Below are 14,374 nucleotides of genomic sequence, written 5' to 3' on the forward strand. Positions count from 1 at the left end.
TTTCTATGTGTTTGAATTAGTTATAATTTGACCTTGTGTGCATGTTATAATAAGTACTTGGGTTGAAATGGTGTAAAAGCAGGATTAACTATTTCATATGAAGCTGATTGAGTTATAGTTTGCATATGTGATTGAGTTTGAAATAGACATACTAAGATAGATTAAAGTTACATGAGTTTTGAAGCATTAGTGTAGTGTTGATTATTCAGTAATAAATCTTACAAATACATGTATGTGTGGATACTAATTTTCCTCTAAATTTAGGATTAAGTATGTCTTTAGTCTTTAAACTTTGACCCAAAATTGAAATTCGTCTTTGATTGAAACTTTGATAAATTTTGGTTCCTAAATTTTAAAAATAAATGAATATAGTCCTTTTAACCCAATTTTGTTAACTTCTTTTTAAGTTTCGAATACATTTCTCAATAAATATTGAGTCGAGAATGTGTCAAACAGCGTAAACAACTCCAATATTACTGAGAAGTGCGTTCGAAACCTAAAAAAAAATTAACAAAATTGGATTAAAAGGACTATATTCATTCATTTGTAAAGTTTAGGGACCGAAATTTATCAAAGTTTCGACCATGGACGAATTTCAATTTTGTGTCAAAGTTCAGGGACTAAAAACATACTTAACCCCTAAAAATTTATTAGAATTTTATGATTTTAAATCAATAAAGTTCTACTCATACATTATTTACTACGGACTTAATAACTTCATATCGTTTAGACATTGAAATTTAAGAACTTTAAATATTTTTTTCTTTTTTTAATTTTTGAAATATCTTAAAGTTCATTTCTATTATAAACGATGTAAGACTATAATTACTTCATATATTTTTTTTGGAGTGTAACTTGTCTTGTCTTTGGACCCATTTTATATTTACACCACCATCAGCGTCCCTTTCATGTTTAAGTGTTTTAGACGAACACCATTTCTTTCATACTTCACCCATTCAAAATTTATATTTAATTAATATTTTAGTCATGTTGGCGTAAGCTATTTTGTAATACTCCAATCTTATAATAATCTCTTTGGTTAACGTCCAACAAAGCTTTCGTCATTCACCAACTTGATCATCGATGAAGGTTGGAGCCATAGATGCCATAATCAGAAAAATCCATCCCCACATTTCAACATTATTTTTCTTTGTTGTCACATAAAGATTCCTTTTTTATGCTCATGACATAAGATCTAACTTTTCAATAAATTTGTGCTAAATTTCTCTACGGAACCTGACAATTCATGTATAAAAAACTTACACTATCTCAAATTTGAAATTCTAAAAACTTTATATAAAATTTTGCTTTTCATTTATTTCATTTATTGATCATTTCAGTTATTGTTACATCTTAGATGTATGTCCCACGAACATTGATGAGAAGGGAAAAATATGCACTAACGACATGAGTGACTTTGTCTTTGTGGGACCCTCAACAATTCTGGTGTCCCTATTCTCCCACCACTAAAGTATGTTATCTTAATCATCTTCTTCAACATTTATAAGGGAGGATTATGTTGTCGTTGTCCAAGATTATTGTCACACAGCTTCTATTGTATCTTGGTTTTCATTTTTCTAATGATCTATATGTACACTGTTTTCGTTATTCCATTGCATCATATAAAACAAAGTTTCGTATGATTTCGTTTTATTTTTAATCGGTGTGGAAATATCAGAATTTTTTAATATATTCCAACACTTATCTCAATAAAATATCAGAATTGAATAGGTTTATAATCCATTAAACTCCATGATATTCCAATACTCAGCAAATAACACAGCCACATGGATTCTCTTCCAATGTTCTGTAACAGTAATTTGGATATGGTTGGTGTCTGATATGGTTAAAATAAGGTTCATACATCTTAAAAAGTTGAGCACATTCCTCCTTCGGATCTTTCTTAGGTTCTGGTTCTTTCTTGGGTTCTGGTGGCTTCTCTTCTTTCTTTGGTTCCATCGCAGGTCCAACTGAAACTAAGTTAGCATGACACAATTTTTTAAGCTTTACAGCCACTTTAATGGAATCAACATCCCCAATTACAGTCATTTTGTTGTCCTTCTTGTCCACAGCGACCGACTCGACCCCTGGAAAAATCACCCCAAAAAATTCAATTCTGTGTTTTACCCTTCAATAACAAACCAAAGCATAAAATTAAAAGAGATAATTGACATGGCAAAGATGGTTGAACGTTGAGATTCCTTACCCGAAATACCAGATGCTGTCTGCATGGCTTTTTTCCTGATTTTGTCATCATGGAGTTCCACCTTTAGCACCAGTTTCTGTCAAACAAAATGCAGACAATTTTAAAAACTATTGCTATAGTTAGGAATTCAAGTGTGAGTCTAAGTCTTACATTGATTAAAAATGAGAGAGTAGAACACTATATAACAATAAAGACATATAAACTCATTGTCTTAAGGTTTTAGGTTGAGAGTAATATTAATATTTTATACGATTAGACTCAGATTTCATTAGTGTGGTATCTTTCCAGTAAAACATCTTCTATAAATCCAACGGTTATAAACAATTGAATGAAAGATCGTGAGATCGATCCTTCTAGTTACAATACTAATAAATAAGATTAGTTTGATAAATTTAGAAAAGAGAGTAAAAAAAGATTTTTGATGCGAACCAGTAATATTTATCTATAACAAAAAAATAAAAAAAAAATAATAGAAAGATTTTGAATTTGAACTCTGAAATGGTTATCTAAGAGTATTACACAGTACTTAAAGAGAGCTGAACTAAACTTCGGAAATCATGTTTGCAAACTGAGGATGGAAACAGAGCAAAGGCCACAAAATTTAAGAATTGAATTTACTGTGATATTAGAGTGATGTTTTTCTAGAATGATGCCTTTTTTTTTTATGGAAAGGAAAGAAAACTTGAAAAAGTTACAAATTCTTACCATCATAGTGATTCAAAGATGGGAGCTTTCTGGGGAAAATCAAAGAGGGTTATGAGGGAGAGATCGTTCTAATTGAACTGCTAAAACCTTGAAGCTCACAAGGTACTTATATAGTGCATGAGAAATGGTATGATAGAGACAAAATCAACTTGAAGTACTGTTACATCCGTTTTGAGCGGCTTAGAATTTCAATTCCTTGAGTAATTATTTGGGATACTGATTTTTTTTATTAAAATAAGAATTAAATATGTTATTCGTTTTTAAATTATTTTAGAAAATTATGTTTTGTTTTTAAATTAAATTATACATTTAGTTTATTTTTGTACTAAACGAGAGTTATGCAAAACATTTTTTTCCTGGATGATATTTAGAGGTTATTTTAACGTTCATTTTAGGTTTAATTAGTACTTTTGATCTATATATTAAAAACAAATATTTAATTATTTTTCAATATTTATTTTGTTTATTTTTTATTTATTTTTTAACATTTTTAGTTTTTTATTTTTGAGTTTTTCTTTTCATTCTTCTTCCACGGATACTTTCAGATATTCCACCTTGTCCTCGGTGATTGTTTTTGTTATTCAATTGAATTTCAAAGTAGTAACTAATTCTCTTAATTATAGTTTGATCATATTTTAAGTTAAGGTAGAGTTTCAAACACATCTCACATTAAGGATATTGAAATGAAAAACATCAAATTTGAGAAGAATAAAGTAAGATATAATGAGGTGTATGATGGGTTCAATTAATCTTAGACTCCTAATAACTATGGTAACATATTATTGAAGTAAAATTTAAGTATAATTCAACTTTATAAACTAAGATTGACACAACAGTGATATATTATAATCTAATTATATTTGTAGTTACTAAGTGTCCATCAACCACTATATTCAAACAGTTAGAAGAAAATTACAAAGACTAAACTAATTTAATGTGTTCCAATATTCCGTTCTCATAAGCTTCTAAATGCCTATGCAATTTCTAACCCTACATTCAATTTTAATGTTATTTCTCCAGCCTTTCAAAATCCTTTGTTTTGTCTTATCAACTATTCTGCTCTGGTGCCAGCTTGCCAACCACAGACTCAAGAGTTGTACACAGTGCACCTGAATTTAATAAAACCGATTTCTCAATTCTTAATTCTATAGCAACCATGCTAAAACTTTGAACACACTGTATTACACCACAAAATACAAAATAATGTACATAAGATATTTCTCAACTTTTAGACTTCTGTTTTCTTCTGAACTTTTTACTAGAAGAAAGGCCAAAACTTAACAAAGAAAAGAAGAAAAATGGAGATTCCAAAAGAAACATGACTCCCCCTTCATCAACTCCAGCCACTGTCTTCTTTTCTTAATCTCTTTTATTATCCCTTAAACCCCATCATTTTCCAATACTTATTTAGCAAATAACACAGCCAGTTGGATTCTCTTCCACTGTTCTGTAATAGTAATATGGATATGGTTGCTGTCTAGTTTGGTTAAAATATGCTTCATACACCTTCAGAGCTTCAGCATATTCCTCCTTTGGATCTTTCTTGGCTTCTGGCTTCTTCTCTTCCTTCTTTGGTTCTTCCTTTTTCTCTTCCTTCGCAGGTCCAACTGAAAGTATGTCAGCATGACACAGTTTTTTAAGCTTTATCGCCACTTTAACAGAATCCACACTCCCAATTACGGTCATTTTCTGGTCCTTCATGTCCACAGAGACTGATTCAACCCCTGAAAAAATCACCCCAGCAAATTCAATTTTGTGTTCCATCTGGTCTTGCCCTTGAACAACAAAAAACAGATAATTAACATGGCAGAGATGCTTGAATGTTGAGATTCCTTACCTGAAATTCCAGACACTCTCTTCATGGCCTTTTTCTTGATTTTGTCATCATAGAGTTCCACCTTCAGTACCACTTTCTGTCAAACATAATGCAGGCAACTTTTAGGATCTATTGTTGTAACCAGTTCTAAGCATGAAGATTCCAAAACAAGTGATGACTTCAACAGTAAAAGAAAAAGGAACAGAAAGGTTTGCAATTTGAACTCAGAAACTTGATCTAAACAATTTCGAGTATCAAACAGTACTTAAAAGATCTGCACTCAATTTTGGAAATCATGTTTGAAAATTGAGGATGGAAACAGAGCAAAACTCACAAAATTTAAGAACTGAATTTACATGTGATAGTTGTTGAGATGTGATATTAGAGTGAAGATTTCTAGAATGATGCCTTTTATAGAAAGCATAGAAAACTTGAAAAAGGGTTAGATTCTTACCATCATAATGATTCAAAGATGGGAACTTTGTGGGGAAAATGGAAGAGGGGAAAGAGGGTTATGAGGGAGGAGTGAAGAGATTGTTGCAATTGAAGTGTTAAAAAGTTGAAGGTGAAAGGGTGGTTATATAGTCGATGAGAAATGGAATATAAGACAAAGTCAACTTAAAGTAGTGTTTGGTTGGGTGATTTAGTCAGCAATGTACATCCGTTTTAGACCCCAAAAGTCATTTTGGGGTCTACACTCGGTTTTGTTAATTGCCACGAAAGGAACATCATGGACGGATTCAAGATAGTGTCCCTGCAAATCTGACTTCTGAATTTCTTTGAAGCTCTCTGCCTCATTTCTTCGAATGTTTCTGTGAGTCTAGAGTTTTTTATTTTTGGATTTGTTATTATTAATTTTTTATTGTGTTTTCATCATATATTAGTGTTAATATATTACTAAAATTTTGATATCTTATTTTAAAAGGTATTTTGACAGCACCTTATAAAGACAATAGATAAAAATAAAAGAATACAAGACATAGAAATCACACCAAATTTAGGATAAAATTATACCCTTCATGAGACAGATAAACTATACTTATTAGGAAAAAATCTAAATAAATCATAAAGGTATAACATTAAATCACTTGTAATGTTCTTTGTAAATAAAAGTAAAATGAGTTAAATATATTTTTGTTCTTTCATTTTTAAAAATTATTAGATTTAATCATTTTAATCGAATTTGGTTAAGTTTATTTAACGTTTTAAACATATTTCATGATAGTATTGAAGATTGAAATTGTTTATATCTTTTGACACATTTCTTCTTCAATGTTAACTAAAATATAATTATGAAACGTCAAATAAACTTAATAAAATCTTGTTAAAAAGAGTACACGTAGACATTATATACACTGTAAGAAATTTTTTAAATAACAAATTGTTTTTTGGAGACAAAAAATAATTAGTCGTTATAACTTATGCAGTAATTTATAAACTAGCAGTTTTTTATATCTAAAATATTCTCTATTATGAATATAAAATTATAATTGATTTGTGACTTAAACTTTAAATTGGTCTCTAACATTAACTAACAAAATTTTGGTTGCCAAGAAATTAGTATCTACATTGGTGTCTAATTTTACTAATTTAGACACTAATTTCTTGGTACTTAATGTTAAATATCAATTTATAGTTTAATTCACAAATCAAATATAATTTTTTATTCATAATAGAGATTATTTAAGATACCAATAACTTATAAATTGTTGTCTAAATTAGTCATTATAGCAACTAAATATTTTGTGTCTCTAAAATTAGTTACTATCTAAGAATTTTCTTGTAATGATAACAATTTAATATGAATTTTGGTGGGTTAGTAAGATATCATGCCTAAGAATGATAGAATGTGTTGTTTTGAACGGTATGAATGGGTTTGAATACTAGTACTTAGGATGTGTTCTTTTGAATAAATGGATTTGAGGAAAAGTGTATGAATGGACTTGAATGAATGAATTTGTGTGTTTCTTTAAATAGATTTGGAGGTGAAAGTGAGTAAATTTGAAAATGAAGTTTGTGAGAATTTGTGAATGATTTGATTAATATAATAAATAAATTTTTTGTTTACTAGCTTAAAATATTATTATTACCAATTAATAAATAATATTTTAAATCAATAATATTTTCAATAAATAATTTATTTTAATTTTATTAAAATTTATTTAACTAACAAATATTTATGTTTAAAAAAATACATCTAAAAACAATTTTGATATTATATCAAAAGATAAACTATTAACTTTACCAAATCAATCAAATATACCAATAATTTCCTATTATACTAACTCACTTTATTTTGATATTTTTGAAAATTATTTCAAATTATTTAAATCAATACTCCACATTTACTTTTTAACTAAACAAAGTTTTATGGTACATGTGCTTGAAACATTTGTACAATATAGTTAAGTCAACTCAACCACAATAAAAGGGTTGTTCTCTGTAGTAAAGTTTGTTTTCTTGTACTCAATACACGTGGCGAAGACCGTGTCATCTTTAGAACTTTTGCACCATCCAACTACCCTACACTTCACTCGTAGAAATTGAAGAACGGAAATTGAAATTTATTATAGAAGTGTAATCATTGAAGATGTTTTCTTCAAATTTTACTCTGTCTGTGACGTCATAATTTCAAGATTGTCCCACGTTGTCCATCAGTCACCAGACACTCCTTTTAGTACTACCATGTTTAACCGGTCAAATATGACTGGCATTATTAATCTTTCTTTTTCATTTTTTACCATCTTATATTATTAATCATTTTAATTATTTTATATTTTCTTTATCGTCCTGTCCCAATAGGTTAAGAATCTTGATCAAGAGTTTCTGTGCATATATATATATATATATATATATATATATATATATATATATATATATATATATATAACAAAAAAATGATAGTTTTAGATAAAATTTGCCACATATATTAAATAAATATTTTTAATGAACATATGTAAATAAGATATAAATATTTAATTATTTATTTATTAATATGACAGGTACGAATGTTATTGTATTTGTATTTTTTAATAATTATTAGTGAATTTTATTTAAATATTGTTTTAAATTTAAATAATTGAATTAAAATTATTAATATTCGTATGCTTTTTTTTTTATTTAGACTTCTGATATTAAAATTATTTTATAAATGATTATTTAAAAAACTTAATTTTGAATAATTTAAATTTATTTTTTAAAAGATTAAATTTGTGACATCCCATTTAAATAGAATAAATCTACTCAATAAAGCATTACAAAATTATAATATTAAAGGAGCAATCAGATGAACAGGAAGCATAAGAAAATTAACTGATACAGTTATCCATAAAAGTACTGGAAAGGAAGCTTAGGCATACTACCATGCCATGAATAAAATATAATCTAAAAGTTGATAGTATAACAGTTTGCAAAAGGGGTTGCCTCTAGGACAACTATTACAAAAAGGCCCCATGGTCGTGAAACTGCTCCTAAGAGCCACCAAAAACATGATACTCTAAGCTGCACTGCTGCTACCACCAGACCCACCTTGAACGCTTCTCTCATCTGCTCCCACCAAAAGGTGATCATCGCAAAAGAAAAAGAAAGACAAGCACAAACACGAAAATGAAAGGGTAAGCTAGTGTAAAATCATTTTAACAGGTTATAACAATCAGGTACTTAAAACAATTCCAAGTATACAACACATTAGGCACACTGAATCATGTTATGGTAAGCAAGCAGGACACTATGACTCAATTATCCAGATAAATATAATAAGATCGGATTCACTAGACACTTGCACTTGTGGTGGCCTTTATTGCTCTACAGAGCCATTGCTAATGGGTTTCACCCTACCACACACAAGGTTAGCCTTTAAGCATCTAAGGCCATTATCCTGCCAAAGACTAGGGTCTCCTGCTACCCTCACCACTTGGGTCAGTTTGCTTTACATGAGACTCACTGGTCCTTTAGAGTTTCGGGATGCGATCCTTACTTGAATCCTTATCTTAATTATATACACTGCACACCACCATGAGATCTCCCCACGAGACTCATGTAATTACGCCTATCTCATACCAATTTCATGTCTCTCATACCATAACCACCACCTTTATCTCATACATCCAATTCTCATGCCACAATACCACTATCCAACAGTTCCAAGCCATACATTAATCCAAACATGCCACTTTCATTTCATACAAATCCAATAACACATGCATATTCACAATAATATTCAGCCACAACAGAAACAGGGAACAAAACAGAAATTTCGCACTGTTCTCGTTTAGGCTAAAAGCCTTCGCCCAGGCAACATCAATGATCTCGCCTAAGCTAGGCATTCTCACCTGAGCGAGACTTGAAACAGTAGCACAGTGAGCACTCTGTCCTCGCCTAAGCGGGCCCTTCTTGCTTGGGCGAGACCGCTCTTCGCCCAAAACACAGGTCCCTCGCCTAGACGAGAACGCGAGCAAAGAATATCAGGTTTCCTCGAGAACTCGCTTGGGCTAGTCACTCTTGCCTGAGCGAGACAATGCGTTGCTCAAAATAAGAGCCCTCCGCCTGGGCGAGGTGCTCGACCAGAACCTGGGCGAGTCTTAGCTACTCTCGCTTAGGCAAGACGAGCTCGCTTGGGCGAGAATGACAGCACTCGCCATTGTTACGTGCATGCAACAAAAACTTATACCTAAAAATAACATACCAGAACACAAACAAGCCAGTTTCATACGACCCAAACATCACTCAAGCATCCAAGGTATTCAATCAGACCAAAAACATGGAGAAATGCCTTAAAATAGTTGAAACCTAGCTTCCCTTACCTTTTTAGACGCAAGAAAAGGAGCAGCAACTCAAAGAATGCAACCCAGGCACAACAGCTCCACGAACTAAGATGGTGAGCTGAAACGGAAACCCCAGGACCCAAAACGAGAGTAAGAGGATGAACCCCAAACGCAACAAAAGCACCCAACAGGAGAAAGGGGAAAGAAGGGTACAACAGATTCGAGGAATAACTTACTTGGTAGTAGAACAAGTTGAGCTAGCTCGAGGGTGGAAAGTTCTTTATGCCCTAGCAGAGCTTCTGCTTTCGTAGAGAGAGATAGGAGAGAAACTATTTTTCTGAAAAAGAGTAAAGTGAGATTGTGAGGGGGCTGGACAGAGTATTGGGGTTTCCCTGGTGGGCTAACCGTGAACCTACGAAAAGGTCAGACCCATACACTTAGGAACTGAAAAAGGAGCTTACAAAATTAATTTGTATTAATACTTTATTGAATAATTTGATTTAAATTGTACTTAAAAAATAAATTTTTATCTAATAAATTTTTATCTATGTATATTTTAAAGATTTTATTTTAATTAATTTTATTCAAAATTTTAAGAAAATAAAGGATAAAACATTTGTGAGTATCCATAAATATACTCATAGGTATAAATAAATTATAAATAATTTTATGGATTTTCAACTATTAAAAGAGCAGCGAAGATTTTTGTAATGGAATGAATAATGAATGGACACTACCGTACACAATCGAATCCGTTATCTTTACTCATATAAACTTTTATGGCAATTTATAATAATATTATCAAAGATGTAAATAAATTTTAATTTACATAAATAGTAATAAATTGATAAATCATACAAAAGTTTAAATTTCAAATGCTAAAAAAAACATCAAGAAGATGATATATTACTCAAATCTTGGAACATAACATATTTTTTGTGGAATACGTTTTACAAAATGACAATTAATCAAACACCACACCGCAATTACTCTGTACATAATTATTACCACCTTGTACACACCATAATCTTCGATCTAAGATCATGCAAAATACTAACAAAACCAACAACATCAGTACTTTGTCTTTCTTATCATATTGTCTGATATTATGTTTAGTTTAGCATATGACACAGGTATTAGGATTTTCATCGTAACTTGTGGCATAGTAACTTTGACTGTACTGTGGAGTCATCTGATAATAAATGGGATAGTATGCTTCATTCAGTTTTAGAGGAACAGGTAACTTTGCTGTCTCAACCTTATCTTTCTCATCTTTTGCTGGTCCAACCGAAACTATTTCAGTATGACACAATTTTCTTAGCTTCGACACTGCATTCACGGGATCAATGTCACCCAACAAGATCAATTTCATGTCTTTCACATCAACAGCAACCGATTCAATCCCTGCAGTTTAAATAATTATAAGAACAGTTAGAAGTCTCCCGTGAACTAAAGATAATAGACGAAAATTTTATTTTACAAATCGATTTTATATAGTTAAATTATGTTTAAAGTAACGATTCAGAAATTATATAGATCGAGTAAAAATTAGAAAGAAGAATGGAAAAAAGTTATGAATGCCATTTTTCATTAACAAAATACTAACGACTAACACTTATGGATAAAAAAAAATCAAGTTTTCTTGGAACAAAATCATTGTACCTGAAAGGCCAGATGCTGTCTGCATAGCCTTTTGCTTGATTCTATCGCCATGCAAGTCCACCTTCAACACTACTTTCTGTCAAAGAACAAATTTCAAAGAGCTATTAAGATCCAATGGTTACTTCAAAGTTTTGAACATGAAAGGAGAAGTATTTGAAGATGCATAAAGAGAGTATATTTCTGACCTTCATTGTTGTTAAAACTTGCTTCTGAGTGCTATAAAGTAAGGCCAAAAGGTTATAGGAGGTGTTTTTTGTTCTGTAAATGAAGTTGTGATGAAAATGGTTGAGAATGAGTGATATTTATAGTAGCATATGGTGAGACCGAGAAACCGAGTGAAGTGGAGTCAACACAGGTCAAATGAAATAGTATAGTCTTTCTTCGAAAGTTTATAGAACAGTTTTGTTGTGTTATCTTTAAATTTGTGTCCTCTTCCTACCCTACAGTACCTTCAAAGAAAGTGCCAAGTCAATGAAATCTTTATATCATATAAAGAGTGTAATAATTGAAGGCCTTTTTTCATTTTTTCTAAAGCATATACCGTTGAGAATCTGATAGTACATATATGGTGCTTAGTGGTTGCAAAACAACAAGATAAACATTAAATGATGATGTGATGATTGCTAAACTTTGGTGTTTACTTCGGTTCCTGCAATGATGTCAACATTGATGTCAACATTTAATGTAGAGTGGAAAAAACAGGTTGATGAAATGAAAGTATAAGCAGTAAAAATGTGTGAAGTAAAAGGAAAAAAAAGTGTTTGAACATAGAGAACACAAATTTCGTAAGTGGGGGACAAAATAAATATTAATTTTTACTTCAATAATAGAAACAAATATAAACAAACAAACAAATATCAAACTTTACCGTTTTCATTTCTTTAAGATTTCTTTAAGAGAGAACCTTTGAAGTATATACACTACAACAAGAAAATGTTTTATTAACAATTAATTTTATGGTTAAAGGTTATTAGTCACTATAATGACCAATTTAAATATCAATTTTTAAAATAAAGAATTATTGGTTACTAAAATAGTCACTATTACAAATAAAAATTATAATTGGTCTTTAAATTAATTTCTGAAATTTAGTTACCAAGATTTTAATTATCAAAAAAATTGGTCACTAACCATTAGTTATCAAGATTTCTGCTACCAAAAGAATTGTTTTATAAATTAGTCTTTAATTAATTGTTAACTAATTTGACGACCAATTATAATTTTGTATTCATAATAGTGACTATTTTAGTAATTAATAATTTTTTATTTTGTAAATTGATATCTAAATTGATCATTATAACTTACAATTCTTTGTCCCTAAAATTGATTGTTAATGAAGCATTTTCTTTCAGTGATAATTTATAAATATGCATGCAACATTAAGAATTACAATTGAACAAAGCATGATGGGAACTACATCTTCAAAAAAAATTCATTATCATCTTTATTTTTATCTTAATATTTAATGAATATAAATTTTTTGTCTCATTATCGTCGCCACTAGGTGTGTTTGTATTTTTTTTCTTAATGTTTTAATATTAATTAATTATTTTTTATAAAAAAAATAAAAATCACAGAAAAAAACATGATATTATCATTCAATATCAAAAGAATATACTATTGTTTATTAAATCTCAAATATATTAAAAAGAAATTATTATTATTATATAAGTTTTAAATTAGAGTAAAGAAATTATTATTATTATATAAGTTTCAAATTAGAGTACCAAATAATAATTGGATAAAAGTGAAAAAGTTATCTAAAATATCACATAATTACGCGTACATAAAATTTCATGACAATAAAAATACTTACTAATTTTGCAAATGTTAATGAAACAAAGTTGATAAAGTAAAAAAATATTTTTAAGAAATTATAAAAAAATTAAATGTTAGAAGTGAAATTTAAGCCTAATTCAACCTCATAAAATCGGCTTATAAAGTGAGGTTTGCATCCCACTTATTTACTACAAAATTGTCTTGTCTTTAGTCAACGTGGGACTTCCAACACATCCCATCACACCGAGGTATATACATCTCGTGCGTCCACTACTAAAAATTCTCATATTACATGGATTTTTTTTGCAAATTGCAAATTTGTTAAAAAAATTTGCAAGAAAAGACTTTTTTTTGCTATTTTTTCTAAGAATCTTAATTGGTATGTAATTCCTCCGTGGGTAATTATTTCCTTCAAAATTATAAAATTCGCAAGTATTTCCTACAAAATTTGTTGTGAAAAGTATTTTATACAAAACATTTTGCAAAAAAATTGACAACAATTTCCTGCAATTTTTTTTTCATAACAAAATTTATAAGTATTTCCTACACAAAATTAAAAAAAAAATTGGCAGAAAATATGAGTTTTTTAGTAGTGGTGAGTCTAGAAATTGGTTGTCCGTTATCGGCTCGATACTAGGAGGAGTAGGATGTCCAAGAAATCTCGCTAGGATAGATTTTCTAAACAATGACTTTGATACCATGTTAGAAGTGGATTTAAGCCTAACTCAACCCGACAAAACCGGCTTGCACCCCACTTATATATTGTGAATTGACCTTATCTCTGATCGACGTGGAACTTCCAACATTAAACGAAATAATAAATTCAAACTTAAACATAAATTTTTAATCTTTTGAATTTTAATCGATGTTGGATGGTGATAAAGACCATTCACGTAAACAACATTAAATTATTGCATTAGAATAAATGAAACATCTTTATACAATTGCGGTTAAACTTTGAGAATGAGTTACAAAATAAAAATAATTATATAAAAAATCATTAAAATAATATTTTACATGATAAAAATTAACAAATAAAAATATTTAAGAAGTAAAAATGATCAAATGTGTTCCCTAAAAAAATATTTAGTACACTATTGAATAAAATCACACAAAAAAAACATGTATGATTAGGTGTATAGTAAGATAAAAAATATCTTGAAGATCTAAAAGGATTTTTCATATATCAAACTAGTTAAATAAAATGAGTTGTTTATATTACCTAGTAAACACTACAAGAAAACAATGAATTAGAGTCAGCCAAAAGAGGACTCTAAACGTGAAAAATTAATTCTATAACATCGTCCAAGTGTCCCAACTCAGAGAGATTCAAAACTCATGGAAATTATGAAAAACTAGAGTCAACCATAAATAAACCCTAATAGCATTGTGTAAGGCCCAATTTTTCTGCCCTAATATTTTAAGGGCTGCCTTTAATCTAAT

The 14,374-nt window shown here is 29.7% G+C and overlaps 3 protein-coding genes across 3 annotated transcripts; all 3 read right to left on the reverse strand.

Moving 5' to 3' along the window:
- Window positions 1–1,715: 1,715 nt before the first annotated feature.
- Window positions 1,716–3,017, reverse strand: LOC114180851 (heavy metal-associated isoprenylated plant protein 12-like). The gene is made up of 3 exons (XM_085672400.1): window positions 2,912–3,017; window positions 2,207–2,282; window positions 1,716–2,087 (listed from the first exon to the last, which is right to left on the reverse strand). The coding sequence occupies exons 1-3, from the start codon at window positions 2,915–2,917 to the stop codon at window positions 1,768–1,770; spliced, it is 402 nt and encodes a 133-aa protein (XP_085528526.1). The 5' UTR covers window positions 2,918–3,017; the 3' UTR covers window positions 1,716–1,767.
- Window positions 3,018–4,025: 1,008 nt separating this feature from the next.
- On the reverse strand, window positions 4,026–5,326 carry LOC114182415 (heavy metal-associated isoprenylated plant protein 39-like). The gene is made up of 3 exons (XM_028069285.2): window positions 5,182–5,326; window positions 4,749–4,824; window positions 4,026–4,635 (listed from the first exon to the last, which is right to left on the reverse strand). The coding sequence occupies exons 1-3, from the start codon at window positions 5,185–5,187 to the stop codon at window positions 4,319–4,321; spliced, it is 399 nt and encodes a 132-aa protein (XP_027925086.2). The 5' UTR covers window positions 5,188–5,326; the 3' UTR covers window positions 4,026–4,318.
- Window positions 5,327–10,359: 5,033 nt separating this feature from the next.
- Window positions 10,360–11,476, reverse strand: LOC114181536 (heavy metal-associated isoprenylated plant protein 12-like). The gene is made up of 3 exons (XM_028068012.2): window positions 11,338–11,476; window positions 11,153–11,228; window positions 10,360–10,894 (listed from the first exon to the last, which is right to left on the reverse strand). The coding sequence occupies exons 1-3, from the start codon at window positions 11,341–11,343 to the stop codon at window positions 10,608–10,610; spliced, it is 369 nt and encodes a 122-aa protein (XP_027923813.1). The 5' UTR covers window positions 11,344–11,476; the 3' UTR covers window positions 10,360–10,607.
- Between the last annotated feature and the right edge of the window lie 2,898 nt (window positions 11,477–14,374).

Source organism: Vigna unguiculata, chromosome 4 (assembly GCF_037176805.1).
Source record: "Vigna unguiculata cultivar grain cowpea cultivar isolate G323 ecotype 2 chromosome 4, ASM3717680v1, whole genome shotgun sequence".
Classification (NCBI taxonomy): Eukaryota; Viridiplantae; Streptophyta; class Magnoliopsida; order Fabales; family Fabaceae; genus Vigna; species Vigna unguiculata.